General features: G+C 38.1%; 1 protein-coding gene across 8 annotated transcripts in view; it reads left to right on the top strand.

Annotated features, from left to right (window-relative positions):
* The window catches only part of DGKI (diacylglycerol kinase iota), a gene marked incomplete at its 5' end in the record, with an annotated part of 213,446 nt that overhangs the window by 67,206 nt on the left and 123,464 nt on the right, over nt 1–22,776 (top strand). For 6 of the 8 annotated variants that reach the window (XR_014685744.1, XM_084497769.1, XM_084497768.1 and 3 more), the window contains 3 exons: nt 8,227–8,335; nt 18,739–18,834; nt 22,065–22,139. Coding sequence is in view for 7 of the 8 variants with exons in the window: in XM_084497769.1 (XP_084353895.1) it covers nt 8,227–8,335; nt 18,739–18,834; nt 22,065–22,139 (280 nt within the window). Of the gene's footprint in view, nt 1–8,226; nt 8,336–18,738; nt 18,835–22,064; nt 22,140–22,776 lie in introns of those variants that run through there. The other 2 variants (XM_084497772.1, XM_084497771.1) reach the window with 1 other exon arrangement.

Raw genomic sequence — 22,776 nt, 5'->3', positions numbered from 1 at the left:
ATGATTTTGTCTGGATCAAATGTATTTTCATGAAAAGGCTTCACACTCAGACTCCTTTGCTTTCTGAAACAGTAAAAACATATCAATCTTCTGTGATGCTGATGTCCATTCTGTGATACAGCTGGAAATCATTTATACTCAGAGTTCCCTAGAGTGTTTCTCATTGTTTACTTGGAAAGACGGTGATTAAATTTTATCATCCCAGTTGCTCGATTGATTCCAGAATCTCTGAAATTTGAGATTCCAAATCGCTATGCATGCCTCTGTCCTAACATAACCTCAGTCAAAGAGTTTGGACCAAAGAGTTTCAAGATTTCTAAATCAAGGCATTAAGGTGCCTTGATCCCTTTAATTCTGTAGAAGGGTCATGTAAAAGTTGGAACTTGTAGATTCAGTTTTTATTCTCTGGATAAAATGCGAAAGTCCTAACAACAGTAATTTAAGGATTTATACAGGGAACACATGGGATGAAAATTACAAAAAAAAAAAAAATAATCATGAGAGGAGTGAAGAACTGGTGTAGATGCTCAGTAGAAATAAAAATAAATAAATAAATAAATAATAATAATAATAATAATAATAAAAAGGAACAACTGGACCAAATAGATGGGTCTTGACAACTTCATGAATGCAAACATATGATAAGTTTGCCTAACAGAGAAAAATTTTCCAGGTCTTTTCCAAACCTGGCATTCAAGGCTTTGAACACTGAAGACTGCAGAAAAATAAAGCAAAGCAATTTAGTTCAAGAAAGCATTTTTTTCCTTCTTCCTGCTTTCCTAGGCACCTTTATTAGTCTCTCTCATGGTGAATTACAGGGATAAAGGGCATTCTTTGTCTTTGTTAAATTACTACCCGCATCATTTCTTTCCTTTCCTCTTCGCACAAACTTACATTGACATTTCTGTTATGGCAAGGAGTCCTTCAAGGACTGTCGCTTTTTGCCGTAAGAGGAATTACCACATTTGTACTTATGTCAGAAACAGCATATTTAAGTAAAAGCTTGGGAAGGACCTTGTTGATCCTAAAATCTAGTTGTCTTCTACTGTCAGTGTCCCCTTGGCAAGAATTGATAAGATGATGTAAGCTTTTAATGACTTCTGAGAAGATGTACTCTTGATGTAAGAAAAGATTTTAAGAACTGAGGAATTTAGCATAACCCTGCATCTAATTAAATCCATAATTTACTTTTTAGAAGGTAAAAAATGGCACTTAATATATGCCTATGAGTGAAGCTGAGCAGAGAGTAGAGAAATTAATACGCTGGAGAAATTTGGCTGGCATTTGCACTACTCTGACCTGTGCTATTTGACACTAACCTAAGCTCCAAGCATAACTGTAGGGCAGTGGCAATTTCCATGTTCGTGCTTAAGAACCCACCAGCATATTCATAATGCAGGCTGGAATTGCCTCTTTTCACACACAGGTTGTTTCATAATCTATTTGGGATAGGAAAAGTAACCTACTACTTTTGTACCCAGAGTCTGGGGAGCAAGAGTACATTTTAAAGAAGTATCTCTTCATGTGCAGAACACAGGAATGGATGTGTATGCTCTGAAAACACAACACCATGTGGTAGATGCTCTTTTTTGTCCTGATCAAACTTTCGGCAGGTCTTCTACTCCTTTTGTTTTATCTCCTCTTTAGGAGACTCTCCCAGGAGTCCCATGTATTACCTGTGTCTCTAGTTGATTTGCCGTTTTATGGAGAAGTGATGACAGAAAGTCTGGCTGTCTCTCTTTGGTCAGCTAAAATTTGTTTAAATTTTAAATTTGGGTATGGTGTTTTATTTGGTAATCTGGGTGCTCCTACCAGAATTTACTCAGGGATCTGACATACAGTAGTTGCCTCCCAGCTTTGGGCTTGCTGCTGGAAATCCTTAATTAGATAATTAGTGAAATTTATTTCATTGTCTCTAGGTTGGTCTCTTGCGGACGTGAGCTGTCTTACTAGGTGGAGGAGGCTGAAGGCTGCAAGCAGAGCTGGTCAGAGCTGCTTGGAGCTGCAGCATTGTGTGGAGACAGAGCAGTTTCCATGCAGATTTTGTTGTGCTGGTCTGTGTGTCGAGGAGTTAAGAGTGAGGGAGGAAAGGATCTGCTGAGGATGTTGAGTGGTTGGGAAGCTACCTACATCTCTGCTTTTCCATACCCTGTTCCTTGGGCTGTCAGTGACATGCAGAAGCGGGTATTTATTGGAGTCTATTTCTCCTTACCACTAATTGAATTTCTTGCATCAGTGTTCACCGCTGAGGATGCCTGAGAGTATTGTAGGCTGAGCTGTTATTTGTGTGGATGAACCTGAGGAAAATGGGAGACTTAATGTAAGAGGCTGAAGAATACATTGACATAAGGGCCAATAACTAATCGATAGGATTTCATCTTGCTAAGTATTCTGAAGGAATCCAAACAATAAATAGCTGAGAGAGCTTTATAATCTCTCTTTTAAATCATCCTCAGTCCAAAATGAGCAGGGATGATCACATTAGGGCTTACACGGTGCTGCTGTGGGTAGCCCAGCAGTAAGTTCTAATCTGTGAGGTAAACTGGTAGAGCTGTTGATAAAATGCAGGATTAGTAAACACAGAACTGAACGTGATGTGCTGGAGGAGAGCCAGCGCTGCTTTTTTCAGGGAAGCCAGGGCTCATGAGCCTCGCAGACATCACTGTCAGAGGCACCAGGGCCATGCCCTGGGGTGGTCTGGCTGAGGGAGTACACACAGCTTCCATTGAGGTGGGGGAAAAAACTCCTGGTTCAGAAAGTAGGGGTAAAAGGGATGATCTTCATGTGCTCAAATAACAATTAAAATGTAGCATGCAACCAGGGGATGGGTTTTCAAGTGGGAGGAGGTTACCTATGGGGACCATGGGGTAATGTAATGGGAACAGTGCTGTTCAACACACACTTTAATGGCCTGCCAAAGAGCAAAGTGTGAGGGGGGCAAGCTTGCTGCTGCTCTGCACAGCCACTTGGGGTGACCATAGGCTGATCGGTAAGTTGCAGAAGGATCTTCTGATGAAGGCGGCCATGAATTGCAGCTGAAAGTGAGACTGATGAGGGAAAAGTCATGCACCTGAGGAGGTGGGGAAAGTTTAAAAATTTGGACTTTTTTTAGCATTTATCACTCAGGAAAGGGATCTTTGGATAAATGAGTAAAATGAGTACTATGAAATGGTTAATTTTATTCTCACAGTGATAGGTGAGTAAAAGGCTGAGAATATGAAGGAAATAGAAAAAGAGAACAAAACACGAAGTTTGATGATGTCACTGAATAAATTTTGGTACAGCCAGAACTTGAATACTTCTTGTTCTGGCAATCCTACCAAAATAAATAAATAAATAAATAAAATATAGAATTTAGCTAGAAAATGTTGATAACGTTGGAAAAATTTCAGCACCAGCAAAAGCCCAAATGGTGTAGAGTGCTTTCAAGTTGGGGGAAGGAAAAAAAAGGATGAATGAAGGGGTATCTGAACAGAGATTCATAAAATCACAGAAGGTGTAGAGAGGCAGATGATTACTCACTGTTCCTCACAATATGATACACGGATTAGATTATCAAACAGAATTTTAAAAACAGACAGAAGGAAGTACTTTACACTGCCCATAATCAAATTGTGGAGCTCATTACACAGGCTGCTGTGGAGACCAAGAGTATAAATGGTTCAGGGAAGGACCAACACATTCCTAGAGTAAAGAGCCATTACAGGCTATTAAGCACAAAGGTCTGGAAGCAGCCTCCAGCTCAGGAAGTCCTTAAACTACTGATTACTGGAAGCTGGGACTGGACTATGTCAGGGGAAGGATCACCCAATTTGTGCCAGTGCTTCTCTAAGCACCTGCTACTGGCTGTAGCCAGAAAAGTAATAGCGGACCAGACGTTTTTATTTATTTTTATTTTTTATTTTTATTTAACTGAAGATGGCTCCTTTCATATCTAATGCAGAAAAAAAAAAAAAGAAAAGAAAGAGAAATCTTGAATGTTACAGTGGATTTGAGATGTTGCCCTGTAGTTAGCTGCAAAGGAGAACATTATATGCCTTGAAGGCAAACTGGGAACAGCAGGTTGCAGAAGTGCAGTGCAGTCAGTGGAGATGCATGTGGAAAACTGAAATAATGTCAGAGTTTAGCCAGTACATTTTGTTCATGACTTTCATAAGGACCAAATTGCAGGAGTGAAAACCACCTCCAACAGACTCTGGCACAAAGATTGTTCATATAGAGTGCAGGTACTGGCTGGCTGTGTGCAGGAATTTTCTAATTGTGGTTTGCAGACCTGAGAGCTTGCAAGTATAGAGTTTGTCTACACTGAATATTTAAGAAAAACAGAGCACTGTAACTTAAACATTGTTATACAACGGACTATTCTTTTCTTGCTAAATATCTAGGTTATCTCCATCTGAGAAAAGACGTCCAAAATATGCCTCCTGGTGGGTGTCCTTGCCATAGGCCCTGTGGAAGTCAATCCCTGTGTTCTTCTGATTTCTCAGCCTTCCATCTTAAAGACTATCCTAATAATAGCTAATGTACACTCCTGTGAAAAGGAGGATAATAACCCCAGCCTGGAAATGCAGCAGCTCCAACCCCAGTGATGGCTGAAATCATGCTCAAACCTATTAACCATGTGCAGCTCTACCGTACTCTTTCATTTGCAGGTAGTTTTTGTGAAAATTTAAATGAGACAAACACTACTGACTAGTTGCCTTGTATGGTCTTTGAGGATTTGAGCATAACTATTCAGTATAAACCAAACATTGGAGGACTTTTTTATGTGCAAGTTGGAGGAAAAGGCCAAATTCTGTGATATAAACTCAAATATCCCCCTAATAAAGTATATATCCTTTGATTTAACAATTAGGTTGTGTCTTGCCTGACTTTTCAGCAAAATGAAAAAGTTTTTTTTTGTTTTTGTTTTTGTTTGTTTGTTTTAATGCAGTTGTTATACTTGCCTAGCTTGTATGCCAGATTTCTTTTGGTTTCCAAGGCAGTTGGCTTCTGTGTTGGAGCTTCTCTAATAGCATGAGATATGGAACTAGTATCAGAATTTTTTTATGCTGTATTTTTAATGACATACGTGTGTATGTACACCTATGCTTGTTCACAGTAGTAGTGTGTGAAATCAGTTGATAATACCATCTATTGCAAATTACTGCTACTTGGTCTGTAAAAGTAATTATGAAAATACAACTCTTTACATTATGATGCAGCATTTCCTTGCTGCTTGTTGCCACGTTTGTTTATTCTCCTGAGTTTGCAAGCAGGCTGGTGTGCCCATTTTAGCAAAGTTGTGGACTTCATTGTCTGAAGAATGGAATATATTAGGAAGATACAGATTCACTTTTCCTGGCTATCTCTTATCAGGTGAATAGTGATTACTCTCACTTCTATGGGGAAAGGCTGCCTGTTGAGCCTCTGCTTTCATTCATGCACTCAGCACAGTAGAGATGAAATTGCTGGGGAAGATAACCGAAAGCCTCTTGTTACCTTTCTATTGGAAAAATGCCAGATGGTGTGATGTGCTAGTTAGGGCAATATGCGATAGTCAGCTGGATACTCTGCATCTGCTCTGTTATTGAATTTATTCTGCACTTCTTTCCCCTATTTTTCCCTCTCTCTTCTGAATTAAAATTTTTAGAAATGCACTTGCTTGCTCTTTAGTCCAACCTCTTATATATGTGTATAAATATATATATTATTTTTGCTTTTGTGGTGCACAGTGTTGTCTCTCTTTGTCCCAAGACAAAATTCTGATAAGAACCTGTGTGGGAGTAGGCATTTTTAGCTTGCCCTTGGGTCTAAGTGTCATTTCTGCCTAGTTCATGCAATATCCTGATCCCTGAGATCATTTTAAGGCTTCTGTGTTCAAACAAAGTTGAAAAAAAAAAAAAAAAAGCATTTCCATGCCTGTGTTTTCCAGCCAAAGCCCTAGATCCAGCCTGGCATGCGAAGGAAGGGCTGGCTGTTTGCATAAAGCTCTGCCAAGTCTCCCCCAAAAGACTCATTGACCTTGGCTTGCCTTTGAGTGGGTTCTGCTACAGGAGGCTTACACGTCTCTAATTCTGACTTGAAAGAGTGTCGAAAGCTGGATGCTGTGATGCCTGTAGCCATTCATTAGATATATTTACCTAAGTCTGCTGAATTTGCCTTCCAGCTGGAAGCCTTGTCCTCAGACTGGTCAGATGAATTTATTCATGGAATAGTCATAGCAAACTTTGCTTTATTAAGTTATTGTAGTGGAGGGATCCAACTTTACTGGTTGTATTGCCTGACAAGTGATAGGCTGTGAGCAGAGTTAGCTGAAATGTTGGTCTTTTTCATCAAATAAAGATTAATTGCTAACACGTATTCAGTCACTTTTGCTTAAGTACTTTGCACAAAGTAGAAACTTCCTCTGCTATGAGGGCAGGACTAAGTAACCACTAGTTGAGTTTATTGCTGTCAGTGAGGCAGGATGGAAAATGTGATGCAGTCCCATTTTCACCAGAACAAATTGTAATGTTATAACTGACTAGACAAGAGGATGTATCATTGTGTGTAGGAATAATTAATAACTAAATTGATAGCAAAACAACATGGAAGGAGACTGCCAAATATTGGACTTTTTAAGAAATATTTGAAAATGTATTTTTGTAGTTTCTTTTGGTTCATTTCTTTAAGGCCTTCAACTGGTCATTGAGAAGGCATGTTAGATTATGTTGTGCTGAAATATATGGCATACAATCTTTTTGGCTAAATTGTTCATTCCTGATACATTGCCAAGTAGTGACAGTCTTTTCATTGGCTTGCTTGTTCTAATGGGTTTTAGTCAAATGTAAAATATCTTGGAAAAACCTTTTAATGTCAATGTCTTTCCCACTGCTAAGTGGAAAGGGAACACTGGATGACCAGAGGCTATTGTTAATGTGCTGAGTTGCTCATGCTACCCACAAGAAAGGGAATTTAAGACATTCTGACTCAGCCCTCTTGTTTTTTCCGGACATATGCTGTGAGCAACGATGCTTCTGAGCTCCTTTACCATGGATATGTACTGCACTGTATATTTTCAGGACAATGAAAAGATTTATTTAGCATATGGCTGACCTGGATTGTCATCACTGGCTCAATTGACCTTTATTGCCATGGGACAGTGGTAAGATTAGGAGATGCTATAAATAGCCATAAATAGCTGTTGCACTGTGGGAGTGGTATCACAAAAATGTACTTTACCCAAACAGACTGTCACTTCGTTTTGTGAGGGATGAGTGCATGGGGCATATGAAAGGAGATCTCTCTTTGAGATTTGGTTTTTGGTTTTGCTTATTTTTAAGTCCTGTTCTAAATCATTGCTGGATCTGTAAGATTGTTTTGGCTGCTGCCATCAGCTGCTAAAATATAAAACACAATAGTGTTATGAAGCTTTATGAATCCTATCATCCAGGAGCAGCTGAACTTTGTATCAGCAGTGCGTTGTTCTCCTACCTAATGTCTTGCTATTCAAGACTCATTTTGCAGGGTTGAGTGCAGCTGGGGGAGCAGCTTGGTGGAAATGCTCACAGTCCTTGTGAGCTTCAGGAGTGCTTCTGGTCAACATCTGTGACCTTTGAAGGAGGCCGTATTTATGTCTCAAGAAGGGCTTTGGAATAAAAAGATAGAATTGAAATATAAGTGGAAAGCAGCTGTAATACCTTGAGGGCATGCTGATACGATCAGGAAGGGTAGTGCATAACTCTCTTTCCTAAGCGGTGTCCCAGTGTCATGTTTACATATTCTGATGCTGAATGGAAGACTCCTCAGCCTACAAAGTAAAGCTGCCAGATGTTGCATTTTTGGCATAAACTCATATTTCATTCCTCCAATAAAAGCTATTTGGAATTATGCATAAATTGATTCAGCAGGTTCTGCTGGTATGTAAAGAATAAGTGTAATGAATGGGGACTCCGCTGAAACTGGCAAACAGAACCATATGCAACCCACTGGATTGATGTTTCAGCTTAGTGCCAGATGAGTAACTGATCTTCATTAAACAGTAATTTTCAGTGATCAGATTACTTTATGCTTTTCCTAAACTGCTTTAGCAGAAGATGGCATTCAAGCACCATTTCACCCAAACTGAAATTAGATGCTGTGCTTCCTCTTCTGATTTCTGGAGAAGGGTGGGGTGGATAATAATATTGGATGATTATATGTGATATATGCACCATTTATTTCCTTTTTTTTTTTTTTTTTTTTTTTTATCTTTTCAATTTGCAGGAAAGCTATCTCCAGGTCAGGCCTCCAGCACTTGGCTCCTGTGCATTCCCTCAACATTGCAGTCTCCAATGGACCTGTGAAGGAACCAAGAGCAGCATTAGAGTGGACTGTAGGTGTTTGTTTCTATGGCAATGTATTTGAGCTGTATCTCTGGCTAGTGTTCCCTCCAACCCTAAAACAGCATTACATGTTGCATCACTATCAGAATTAGTGCTGGTTATTAGGAACTTCTATTATGAAACAAAGCACATGGCAGAGACCTGAAAACTTGTGGTGACTTGAGCAACACAGGACAGAACTGTTAAGACTTTCCACCTTAGGAACTGTCTGGCTACATTTGCTCACTGCTGTCTTGACAAGGTCTGACATCCAAAGGTGAACTGATTTTAGCACAGCAGGATTTTGTATTTTTGCTTTGTGGGCCAAAATTTAAGACTCAGAATACATGTTGGGTTTGCTGAGTCTGTAGGAGCAGTAGTAGAAATCTTTGTTCATAATGTTTTGCAAGCATTGCAAAATGTTCTTTGGGTCCAAGCTGGGCTATAGACACAGAGAGTGTGTTTCTATCTCCTCAGTCTTGCTTCTCCTGCTTCTGTTTCTGGACCAGTTCAGAAGGGGCTGGTTTAGCACTGTCTGCACCTTCTCATGTGGTTATATGCTGGTGTGTGTTGAGAAGCTGAGCCTTAACCCAGGAGGTCTAAATTAAACACCTTTCAAATTTGTAATTTAAAAAACAAACAAAAAAACAACCTTCTTAAGAGTGTCACTGTCTGCTACTCATTTTTGCCAGGTGATTCCTCTTGTAATCCCAATACTTACATTTTGCATTTTAATTCCTGGTTTGTGAATTAGATGTTGATCAGTGTCTCACATCAGCACTGCTGCTTTACTTCACACTTTGACTGGAGAAGTGAGGCATGTGGGGAAGGGCACAGGATATGAGTGGAAGATACCAGAGGATGGGAGGAACCTGCACTGACCAGCTGTAGTAACTAGTGAATGTGGGGGAGAAATGGACTTCTGCAAATCAGAGGTGCAGCACAAGAAAAAGAGATAACAGGGAGGTGGTTTGGAGGTGTGAAGAAGCTAAAATGGATGGAAGTTTATAATTAGTAATGAACGTCAATTAAAAAATATATATACATTAAATTTTCAATTCTGATGTTGATTTCCTGAGGTGTATTTAGTAAAGTGAATGGCTGTTTGCATTAAGATATATTGGAGCCAGACAGGAAGTCTTTGTATTGAATCACTGGAACTTATCATTAATCAGTGCATATTGTATCTCCATCTATATCATCCTGCTCTTTCTTTTGGTATTTCCAACATGATTCTCCAAGGACCCATGATGGGAGATCTTTCCGAAGTCCAAGTGGCATGAACATAACTTGTTGCTTGACCTTTCAGCAGAAAATGCAGTAGGAATCTGTCCTTGTCTTCACAGTAATGATGAAAAAATTCTTGGCTATATTCTCCATTTTCGATTATTCTTTGCAAATGATTTGCCATTATCAGATGGCCTTGTGAATGGGACAGTGATTCAGGGAGTGGGATTTCTGTTCCCTGCTCTGCTACTGACCTTGTGAGTGAGCTGATTAATTGTTTTGCCTCTTGGAACATCAGCTGATCTAGCTGTAGAATGGGGGTGATGATTCTGATGTCTTAAAAGACCCTTTACATAAAAGACCCTTTACATAAGAAACAATATTATTGCATTGCTGTGATTACTGTCGATCATCCCTGAGGCTTATTTTCTCTCACATACTTACAGATACCTAGTTTCATCATATTTTCTACACCTAATTCAAGTTAATGTGCAGCTTCTTTTTAAAATTTAATGCTATTTATTCACAGCAGTCATACAGAATATATTCTCAAGAGTAGGTGATATAACCAGAGGACAATGCAGAAGATGCCTTACCAAAAGGAACCACCTTAACTGCTTGTCTCTGTGATATATTTATTATGTCCAACCCCTTCTCTATCTCTCCACGATTTTAGGCAACCATCCTACAAAATAATAATAATAAAGTTAGCAATAATAAATAAATAATGCTCGAAGCAATTGTAGCCCAGATCCTCAAATAAGTATGGATTGAGGCACCTCATACAGTGCCTGCATATCATTGAGAATCCTGGTCATTTTTTATTTTTCATACTTCCTTTTTTTTTTTTTTTTCCCAAGGAAAATAACCATAACTTTTTGTGTGAATTCATCTTGTAATTTCCTTCTAAATGCTGTCTTCTAGCTTTTACTTTCTTTTTGGTGTCTACAAAAAAATCTTGACAGTCACTAGGATATTAATGAAACTGGCCAAAGCTGTGTCGTTATTTTCTTATATTTGCCCATCATGTATTTGTTAATTGGTTAAAGTCTCATCTTCTTTTTAGTAGGTATTTATTGGACCATGAGCACACAGCCTCAGGACCCATAGCTATTATGTCCCTTAAGGGGTTTTTGAAAGCATGCAGCTTCCATTCTTGGAGTCAATGAGAAAACTTCAGACTGGTCTGTACTTTATGTACTGTGAATACACAACACAGTTATGTAGGTGCAAACTGAATGTTCTCCAGAGGAGAAATATTGTAACCTCAAACCATAAATTATCATGTTAAAGAGAACAAACTTATAGGTCTTAACAAGAATAAAAACACTATGCAGATGAGTAGAAGTTAAAAGCTATAACATTTAGTGATATGAAATACCAGTTTTGGAGGATTTACATATACCTGCTCCTGTAAAACTAATTGGTTGAGAAGGTCTATTTAGTTTTATAGGATGCTTTAACATCCAAGGAAAAAAATATTTTTTCTATTTTCTACCAAGCAGTAGAAGATTGCAGGGCTATGACCTCACCGAGATCACAGAGACATGGTATAATAGCACTTGCATCTTGAATGTCAAAATGTATACACGTGGACTTTTTAGGAAGGATGAGGCTAGGATGGTGAGGAGGGGAAGTTGTCCTTCACATGTGAGAGTAGCAAGAATGCTTGAAGCTCTGCTGTGGGATGGATGATGAAATTTATGAAGAGCTTATGTGTCAGGATTAGAGGGCTTACCAGCACAGGTGATGCTGTGGGTGCCTGCTTCGGATGTCTTTAGGAAGAAGGAGGTGATGAGGTCTTCAGGCAACTGGAAGAAGCCTCGTGTTCACAGGCTCTGGTCCTCAAGTGAGATGTAAACCACTCTGATATTTGCTAGAGGAAGAGCAGGGAACAAGCAGTCCGGGAGGTTTCTGGAATACATTGATAATTTCCTGACATAAGTGACTGAGGAATCGATGAGAGGACATGCTCTGCTGGATCTCATATTACAAACAAGGAAGACCTTGCAAGAACTGTAAAGGTCACTGGCAATTTTTGCCTTCAATGACTGTGAGATGGTGGAGTTCAGGATCCTGAGAAAAGGAAACATGGCAAACAGCAGAATCCCAGTCCTGGACTTCAGGAGAGCAGACTTTGGCCTGTTCAAGGACCTGCTTGGAAGAATAATATGTGATATGACTCTGAAGAGAAAAGGCAACAAAGAAAACTAGTTAATACTCAAATATACCTCCTCCACGTTCAAGAATCATCCATCCCCACATGTGGTACATCAACCAAAAGCAGCAGAAAGCCTGCATGGATGTGCAAAGAGCTCTAGACAAAACTAAGACAGAAAAACAGATATAAAAACTCAAACATAAAAAAGCACACTGAGTTGGAAACAGAGTCAGGCCAGCCAGGAGGAATGTAGTCACAAGCACTGCCCAATTGCACAGGGATGGATTAAGGAAAGCTAGAATATATCTGGAGTTGAATCTAGTAGGAACAAGAAGGGCAATAATAATGGCTTCTGTAGACATATCAATAACAGTAAGAACAAAGTAACATGCAAAGAGGACAGAGCCATGTTATTTTCAGTGATGTCAAGAGACAGGACAAGAGGCAATGGGCACAAACTGGAGAACTGGTTCAGGAAGCACGTTACTATGCAGGTGACAGAGCACTGGCACAGGTTGCTCAGAGAGGTTGTAGCCTCCCATGTTGGAGATACTCAGAAGCTGCCTGGACATGGTTCCGGGCAACCTTCTCTAAGTGTCCCTGCTTGAGTAGGAGGTTGAACCAGTTTATCTCCAGAGGTCCCTTCCAACCATAACCATTCTGTGATTCTGAATGCTGTGGAAAATTTTGGGCCACTGCTGAATGGGTCAGGGATTGTGGTGACAAAAGACATGTAAAAAATATGTCTTCAATGCCTTTTTTCTTCTTCCATTTTTACTGTTAAGACCTGCCTTCAGGAATCCCAGCCCCCTGAGACTAGCAGCTGAAGCAAGGAACTTGATGGAATGTATGCAGGGAGCTGTCTGATATCGTTGCAAGTCCACTCTACTGTCTTTGAAAAGTTGTGGTGATCAGAGGATGTTCCTGAGGACTGCAACAAAGCAAGTGTTATTCCTGTCTTCAAGAAAGTGGAGGAACCAGGGAGCTACAGCGATCAGCCTTATACTGATTCCTGGGAAAGTGATGGAGCAAATCCTCCTGGAAGCCACTTCCAAAAATATTAAGGATCAGAAAGTGATTGGGAGTAAGCAGCAGGGATTTATGGAGGGTAGATTATGCCCGTCCAACCTGACAGCCTTCTATAATGAATTGACTGTCATGGTAGATGAGAGGAGAGTAATGGACGTTACACTGAGTTTTGCAAAGCTTTCAACACTGTCTCCTATAACATTGTTGTAGTAGAAATGATGGAGTTACGGGCTAGATAAATACAGTGAGCTGGCCTGAGATAAAATTGTAATCACTGAATGTGACTTTGCAATGAATCTATTGCATTGTATTCTGAATATTTTTGATATTAATCAGTAGTGTTGACCACTTATTTTCATGGACAGTGAGCGTTTGTATAAGAGCCTAGTGATATATGACACTTAAGATAATTAACACACATTAATATATTAATATGTCTTCTGCATATGATGAAGTATTTCCCTCACTAACATAGATAAATGTATTTCTTTTCCGTGTGAATGGTTTGGCTTCTGTATCATCATTTCCTAAAAGCTATACTCATTTTTACACCAAACGATATTTCCCTTTCATTACAGTTTCTGCAAGACTAAGTTTTGTAATTGGGAACTGAAAATTCAATTGAAAATACATGTACATCATCAGATGCTCACATGAGAAAGGAAGACCCTGGGGTATGGGTATTCCATTAGTCACATAAAAACATGACAAGGCACTGGGAACTTTAGTTCCCCTGAAATAGTGATGAGTGCAAGCTCATGCATACTTAAAAAAAAAAAAAAAAAAAAAAAAAAAAAAAAAAAGCTGCAGAAATTTTGTGTACGAATGACTTATGAAGCAATGTGTTCAGGATCAATAATCCTACATTGCTGTTTCTTTTTTCCTGGAAAAGAACTAATGCTCTTTCTAGAGAGATCAAAGGAGGAAAAGGGGGCTGTCATATTTCAAAATGGTGGCCATCTGTAATTTCTCAGAGGTATAGAGGTTACAATGATATTACAGAAAGTGCCCTTTCTAAAATATTTTTCCCCATTGTTGCCAAAAAGACTGAAGTTGAGCTACTGTCAGCTAAAATAATGGTTCATGAAAGCATAGGGAATCATCATCTCAGTTGATAGCATCTGGACATTGCTCCTCCATGAAGACAAATACAGTTGTTCTCCTTTTGCATAAAGATAAATTTTCAGATGATGGTAATGACAATCTCAAAAGCTCAGCAGAGAATACAGGAGTGGGCAATGGATGCAGGGACATGGGAAAGCCTGGTGGGGTGGGAAACAAGAATAGCAGAAAACAGATGGAGAATGTGGTGAACCTAAACTTAAAAGCTGAAGCTCCCTAAAGTAATTCAGAATTTTGGATATTCATATCTTCAAGGCTGCTTTTTTTTTATCTTTTTTTTTTTTTTTTTTTTTAATAATGATACAGTATCATATCTCTGTTTTGGGTTTTACTTTGTTTTATATTCATGCATTACACTTGTAATAATTAAAGAGAAAGTGACTTCTACAAAAAAAAATATTCTCAAATTGAAATGTGTGAAGATGGAGTTAAAACTGAGAATATAAGTCAACAACAACAAAAAATGTTTGGGATATTTTGGTTTCCAACATGAGCATTACCAACTCTGAAATTTCAAGGTTTAGAGTAAAACATAAGCCAAGCATAAGAAACAGACAGTTGGGAAAAAGACATTGAAACAAATTTGTTTCTGCTTGATAGTGCCCTCGTCAAGAAAAGGGCTAAATCTGATCATTTTTGCTTGCAAATATGTTTAATTACATTAGTATTGATGAACACTAATTATATATTAATCATAACTTTATCATCCAAATGTGTATGTGTAAGAAGATTAATCTCTGTCACTGTAGTGTCAACAAAGGAAAAAAAAAACAAACACCTTAATAATGTATCTTAGAAATCTATCTTACAGATTTTTATTTTTTTTTTTTCAAATGCCAGCTATGGCAGGAGTGGACTAGAGCTCCACTCCTGTTACAAGGGCTTTTACAGGTCCTTTAAACTAAAACTTTGGGAGGACTGGCTAATCTGTTTGGCTGAATGTCCATGTATCCTTAACAGCAAATTCCTCAAGTTTGTTTGCATTGCCTTTGAAACCATAATGACTGCAGCTTGAAGAGCAGTAAAGTATGGAGATACTGGAGGGCTTTAGGAAAAAACCTGTAATACCTGCTCTGTCATTTAACCATGCTGGGTCACTTAAATGAAGAAACCAAGTTGACGTAGTGAAATGTGCAAAGCAAGTTATGATCAGATGCATGCAATTACATTGTTCCCAGACTCCTAGTCCATGAATTCCTGTTTTTCTTTCACTCTGGGGGGGGGGGGGGGGGGGTGAGGAGAGGAGGGGGATTGCACATTTCTTGTTTCATATGTAAAGAATGTTTGTCATACTGAAACTATTTTAGTTTGCTATAAGGTGGTAGCAGATCAAGAACAATCAAATGGGAGGTCTCCATCTGGGAGAGCATATTGAGTCTGCATGGCCCCTGTGGGGCAGGCTGCATCTGCCAGGAAAGCACTGCTGCCTCTGCCTCAGTGAGCGGGGCCTCTTTCTCATCACAGGGCATTGCACACACTTGCAACAGTTGGAAAGCCAGGTGAGGAATCAGAGTTCCCAGTCCTCCTTTTAACAGGCCATGCTCATTCTTGTTTTATCCAAGATGATGGACAGTGTCCCTTTTCTAAAGAGCAAGTCAAAGCAAAGCACATCAGCCTAAAAGCATGATTTGACATATCAGCTAACCTGTTCTAATGCTGGGTTGGTACCAAAAGCATCAGTCCTACTTAACCCACCACTCCCTGTGTCAGATCCAGCAGTTGTGGGGTCACAGGGTGAGTCATTTTGTCTATCTGTTTTAGTAGGTTTTTTATTTTTTTCCCAGCAGTAGAACTGATTCATGTATAGCTTCACAGCCACCAGATCTAATACGAGGGAAATGGCAAGAGCATGAGAGTAGGGTCTGTGGGGTCAGGGACAGAAAGAGGATGGCTGCCTCTTTAGCTGCCATTTACGCCTAAACCCAACATAAAAACATCAAGTGCGAAATGAACTAAACTGGCAAATTATTTATGAAAAGGTTGCTGAACTCAAATCTTCTGCAGAAAAATCTCTGTCAAAATCTACATGTGATGATGTAGACTTTACTGTGCTTCAGTTTTGTGTTATGCAGAAGCTCATTCTAGAGGTGATCCCAGTGATCTCTGTCAGCTTATGCATTGGCAGGCGGATACCCTTTTGTCCAGTAAGTTGTGGAATACTGCCTGTAAATTTGAGTGGTAATACCAATTTGTTGAAGTCAAAATGCATAGTATAAATGTATTGATTTTTTTTCAGATCTTCCTATTGTAAGTGAATGAAAAATTGGGCTTGGAAAAGGTCAAAGCATTTTTCTTTGACTATATAATTTTGATTTTCATAAGCAGTAACAAAACATGCCATCTGTGGTATGACAGTGCCCTGTAAAATTCAAAATGGTGAAGTCCAAATAATTCCTTTTGATCTTATTGAGACAAAGTAATTGGCAGTCAAATCTCTTTGGGGGAGGGTTTCGCTCTTTGGGAAAGCTTTTTTTTTCTTTTTTCTTTTTTCTCTGATTCAGGATGAAAAGATTTTTGAGATGTCAGTTTGCTAGAATTGAAATTGTGAATTTTCTTGCACAATGTTGTGAAATTGTTTGTGGCAGTGGATATCTGGAGGCACAGATCAGGTTATTTACACACTTATTATCTAGTCTTGTCTAAACTCTCTCATTGCATGAACTAGAAAGGTCATCCCTGTAGACTACTTACTTTATTTACACTGTGATGGAAAATCAGACATGAATCTATGATAGAACCTGGGAACAATGGAGAACAAACTCAATCAGTCTAAACTAGGTTATGGAAATAGGCCACTTTATCTTTAAAAATCCTGGATGGCAAGTTATGTGCATGTAGTCTGTATGAAGGAATATTTAATCTATTTTTTAATGGAATTTTTATTCCTGATTAAAAGTTATGTCCCAGGAGCTTTGAGCTTTCTTACTTAGCTTCCCAAGTTGATCCTTCCTAACCATCTTTTATAATCTGTAAAATTGAACTCTGGGTTATAACGTGAGCTTGCATTCCCTGCTACTTCAGCAGGGAAACTGCTCAGGTCAAACACTCTGAGCTCATATCCTCATGCTTTGGTCCTCGTTCTATCTGTCTCCTCATAAACTAGACAGGAATTTAATATTTTGATCAATACTGTGGGCATAGTAATTTTATTAGCATGATGTGACTAGGCTTCCATGAAGTGCTGTAAAACTGATACAGTTCTTGCTGGGGAAAACTGCTTTAATATAAGCATAAACTTGAAGGCAAAGAATTTCTAGTCTCAATATATTTTTATCGTCCGAGTAAGGCTTGAAAACTTTAAGTGAGTTCAAGTCCTTGGAAGCTATTTTGAATTATGAAGCCTCAGCTCTAAGCTATTATGTACTGAACAGTACAGTTCAGGAAAATCTCTGTCCCAAAGAGCCTGTGATTCAGGCAGATGATAGGATAAGAAGGAATGAAGGTACAGAATAGTGTGCAGCCAACTGAAGTTTAGTTAGTGCAATGGCAGTAGACTGGAATCCACATCTTGTTTTTGTCCAGCTCCTAGTGCTGAGAGGTAATACTGAGTATGATGTTAATGGGAAAATTTCTGATGAAGTTAGGTGGCCTGTGGACAGGTAGGTCTCTCACCAGAAAAACCTGTATTGTTCTTTTCCTTTTGTTTTATTGGAAGTGAGCATCATATTTGTGGTAGGCACCATGTGCAGATTTGCCTAAATCTTGGCTTTTGTGGATGCACGTGTACTCCAGAACACAAAGGATTTTGCCACTTCTGCTTCTCTGTTTTACTTAAGAAATCCACATGGCAAGAGAAACTTTATCGTTTAGTCACTTTGAAACTGTCAGTGGAATTTAAAATAAATTATTTTAGCCAAAATGGCTATTTCAGAGCATCCTGCTGTCGGACGCCATCTGTTTGGTAAGCGTCATCGTTTGTGACTTCTGCAGTGTGGGAACCAAATGTCAGAGACTGTCAAAGCGTTTTCCATCATGCTCTAATTCTGGCTGAGCAGAAATCCTGTTTATTCACTTTGCTCAAATAGTGTACAGTAAACTTCTTAGTCTTTTTAGCTGAGCCAGAATTATAGCAGAGTGAAAACCATAGTCTTTCTACAACTGAATTTCCTCAGACCAAGAATTTTTAAAGAAGTAAGGGGCAGATTTGGTTAAATGAGGAGACTGCTGAAGAAAATCAGATTGCCTTGTTAATCACTAATAACTATCAGTGTGCTAGGTAGATTTCTGAGAGTATTGCTCAGCTGAATGCATCATACTTTCAGATAAAAATTTAAAGCCTGGTCTCTTCTGGATAGTTCATATTTTGTGGATGTTTTCATAAGCATGTGCTGATTCATCTATTTTAAAGATTTTATTTTTCCTTGTCTAAACTATCCTGTCATCCTAAAGCAATATGTCATTTTTGCATTTCTAGAGGCAGTTCTTGGATTTTGGAGCTTTTGTAATTGAAAGCTCACTAGTCATCATTTAGCTTCATTTCTCTTGCTTTCTATTTCTTTAGAATTCTGTATACGTCCTATAAACACATAAGCATCAATTGATGAAATTTAGAGTCTCAGTTAAACTAGGCACAGTGGGAAAAAAATGGGTGAAGTCTTTCTGTGCTGTTCATTGAAATAGTTTGGTTCTCACTGGTGACAAATCATTCCTTGCATCATCACTTTGAAGAGGGGTGTTCAGCTAGCTTAATATTTTCATGTCTTAGTGTTGCAGAAAATCAAAACAACACATGGTGTGTTTACTTATTTATTATTTATTTTATTTATAGTGAAAATATGATATAACATTTTTTCCTTCTCTGTCCTCATGGCTGAATTTCACAAACCAGTTTAACAATTATCTTTTTTTTTTTTTTTTTTTTTTTTTTTCCCATAGGAAAATGCTGTGAATGGAGAGCATCTGTGGCTGGAGACAAATGTTTCTGGGGACCTCTGCTACCTGGGGGAGGAAAGCTGCCAAGTCAAATTCTCAGTGAGTTATTTTCAGATTTTCTTCTCTGCTTCTGATGTAATGAGCCTGACTTTGAATTGGTGCACTGCTCGGAAGCTTGGTAGTTTGAATTGTTTGCTTCTGTTGTTGATGCCTGTGTTCTGAAAGAAAGAATGCAAAAAAGACAAAAGACTGCTGATTAAATACTTCATTGCATGGAAAACAAAAAGCCCCAAACAATTTTGAATGACCCAGATTATTTACGCAATGAGAGTGAATTTAATGAGTAGTTTTGATTAATATGGCAAGAAAAAAAACTAAGATACTGAGATATTTCAGAAATGTTAAGATGAATGAGCCTATATCATTTATATATACACACATTATCATTTGCTGGGATGTCTGAGCAGGATTCTGATCACATTTTTGTGATTTTCTCACTGCAAGTATTTGAACTGAATTTTTTGAACTATTGAGTGCACTCACCAGCAATGAATAGAATATTCAAAGTTGGACTTCTATTGAGGCTTTTCTGCTGTATATTAAAAATTTTCATTGGCTCTAACTCATGTTCCTCTATTCTTTGACTATGGAGTCGCTGTTATACTTTCTACTTTCTTCGGTAACTCTTCATTTTCCTAATATTTAAGTTAAATTGCTTCAGCAGAAGAGATGAAAAGAAAAAAAATATACTTCCTTTGGTAAGGTGAGAAATTTTATTAGAGAATGGCAATCCTGTGTTCAAACCCTTGCTTTGAATTAATGCACAAGTGAGTTTCCTGGCTCTTGGACTGCAAAATGTAATGGGAGTCTTTCTTTGTGATGTCTGTGAATAGTGCCTCTGCTTTTCTGCGATGCTGTCTTTTTGCTTCGTTTAAGCCCCTGCTGCCTGCCTCAAAAAAAAAACGCAACAAGAACTCAGATCACTTGATTCAAACTGAGGTATTTTGATTTACCAGTTACCTCCAGTGTTAGTAGCACATTGTTTGATCCAAACCAGCAGTGATTCATGTAGCTCCAATTTCTATGATTCTAATTTAATAACCATCTCCCATAACTTCTCAAGCAAATTAGTTACTTCATGGTGTAAAACGTGAAGGACAAACCTGGGAAGTGTGTGCTTGTTTACAGAGACTGCTGAAGTCGCAGATATTACGATACATACTGTGGGGTAATATTCAAGTGAAACATCATGTGTTTGCCTTGCAGTTACACTGGTCCTGAGGCAATGGGTTTGGGCAAAGGCAGGAGACAGGATTTTTGTCTGCCAATATGACTGTTCTTATGTTCTTAATAGAACAAGTAAACATCTTCTCATGATTTAGCTTATTGAGAGTAGCATGAAAATGTTATAATGTGTTGCATATGACTGCAAGGCTGAGACTTAGATTTTTAGAAGAGCATCTCTACGGAAGGTGGAAACACTGCCTGTAATAGCTGGTGAATTACACCCACTGACTTGCACTTTTATTTGGTAATGTTGGAGCATGTTTTACATGGCAGCATTTAGGAAGTCACATTTAGGAAGAAGCAGAGTTTAAAGTTGCTCAGTTTTTAATTGCCTGGCCTTTGCTTGACCTGACTGAGATTATTTTCTATTTTAAGTACTATTGGCTCCCTTTGGGAAAAGTGGTATCTGTTTTTATAACATGTTACAGTGCAAAAGGCTTTTGTTAGTTTAGAGAGACGGAGGTGGAAATGCAGTTAATATTATTTGTGGATGGTTTAATCTGAACTGTCAAAAAGATAATGCTTCTCCGGTTGCAATCATTTGAAGACATTGAATCTTTCATGTCTATCCTGATTTTTGTTTGTCTTAGCTCTTTTACTTGTGGCCTATGTAAGACCAGAGGTTTTTAATGGAGAAATGGCCAAAAATATATCTAAGCTATAAATGAAAAGACTTTGTAAAAAATGCTAGCCTATACAGAACATTAATTCATATTCTTTGGAATATGGAGCTAAAATTTTTTGATAAATCAAATAAGTCAGAAGTAGTATAAAAGACAAAGCCTGAATTTTTACTATTCTCTCAATATAAATGGCTTTAACTACTTATAGTGCCACCAGCAACATACTCAAATCAAGATATTCAAAAGTAGCTGCTTGTAAGGCATTATCTTTATTTGATTTTTGCAGTTTTTCATCGTAGGGATTGATTCCTGTGTATTATTCCTCAGTCTCTTTGGTAAATACGGAGACTGGAAAGTTAACATGTCACAAAACACATGAAATATTGGAGAGTTATATAGTGCCACAGTTCTTCTGGTGAAACATTAAAATGTACAAGGAAGCACACAGAATGAGGGTATTTTTACTTAATTATGAGACTCCATAAAAATTTTAATGACTATAATGTAAGGCAAAGATGTATTTTTCCCTGCTTCTTCTAGAGTTTATTTACAATTTACTGAAAATTCTAATGAAATAATTTATTAGAAATTTAAATTAACTTGAAAAAAATGAATGTAAAAATCTTAAACCAGTCTCAATATACTGTGTGTTTATAACATTTCTGTCCCTCAAGTGCAGGTCTTTAAATTAAAGTTTGTATAAAATTAATTTCATCTGGTTTATTAAATTGAGTATATGCAATGAAAAAAAAAAAAGAAAAAATTAATGTACTCTCTCTCCTGGATGCATTCTCTTCTCTATGTTATGCTTTGGCCCATGGGAGTCAATGGAAATTATTTTAAAAGCCCTACTGAAATTAATAAAACTAACCAACATAATTAGGTTGAGAATTTTGTCCCTGTTGTAACATTTCATAAACATTTAAGAACATTCAGTGAGAAGGTTATCATTCTCAGATAAATGACTTCATTTTTTTTTTCTACAAGGCAGTGGTCAAGCACATCAAAATCAATATTGTATGATAAAGATGTGATGATACACTCTTCCTAATTGGTCTGAGTCCTCTGACTTGCTTGTATGTTTTTTCTCTTCTTTTCACTGGCTCTGCCAATACTCTTTGTAGGCTGCTTGCTCTTAGAATGGTGATCTGTGCTGTAACCTCCTTATCTGCTACCTAAAATGAGACTTGTACGGTTAGTTCACAAGCTGGAGTACCACTGTCTTCTGTCTTTCATGAAGTCCGATTTTTAACTGGAAGAGCTTCAGAATCCTTTTTCAATATACAGGACAGCTGAGAACACCAAGATGAAAAAACGTGTATTCTATAAAGAGAAAAACATCTGTTTCACAGCTAACTTTTTTTTTTTTCCTGTAGAGAATAGTGCACCTCCATCCACATACTTCTTTTCCTCTTGCAGAAATCTGCTCTGCGGAGGAAGTGTGCTGCGTGCAAGATTGTGGTCCACAATGCTTGTATGGAGCAGTTAGAGAAGGTAAGACATTGCCATCTTCTGGAGCATGATGCAGGCAACACACGTTTATTTAATTCTCATACTGAGCTTTCAGTCTGGAAAACACCATATGCCAAATTAGGTTTTCAGAGCTGTTTTGACAATGTATTTGTTAAAAAGTTGACTTAAAATTTCAGCTTATCTTTTAAAATAGATTTTTTTCAAACCCTGTGAACCGTTAGGGGAAAAAAAATGCTTTCACATTTTTATAATTAAAGATATTTTCCTTTTATTTCTAGATTGAAAATTGAAACTAGAAAATGCAGTATTCTGTCATGTGCAAAATTGGCCTTTCAAAATTCCCAGCTAAACCCAGAATAATTCATCTTATGACAGCTATATTTTTTATGAGCAATGCAGCATAAGGTGCTACTATGAATATTTTCCACTGTATTTACTAGGCTATGCTGTTTTCTCCTCAAAGCCTCAGAAGTAAAATTCTTGTTTCTGAGGTATAAAACATGAAACTTTTCTTTATAGTGCCATTATTTCTATGGACATCTTTTCTGTTTATCAACTTCTTCAGGGAGCCCTCTTTCCCTCCAAGTGCTTATAGAATATTGATTATGGAGTTCAGGCTTCCCATCAGTGTTTCTTGTTCATTACACCTAACTGGGAA

This window comes from Aythya ferina (genome assembly GCF_964211825.1).
Source record: "Aythya ferina genome assembly, chromosome: 1".
Taxonomy (NCBI): domain Eukaryota; kingdom Metazoa; phylum Chordata; class Aves; order Anseriformes; family Anatidae; genus Aythya; species Aythya ferina.
This window is presented reverse-complemented; position numbering and strand designations above follow the sequence as displayed.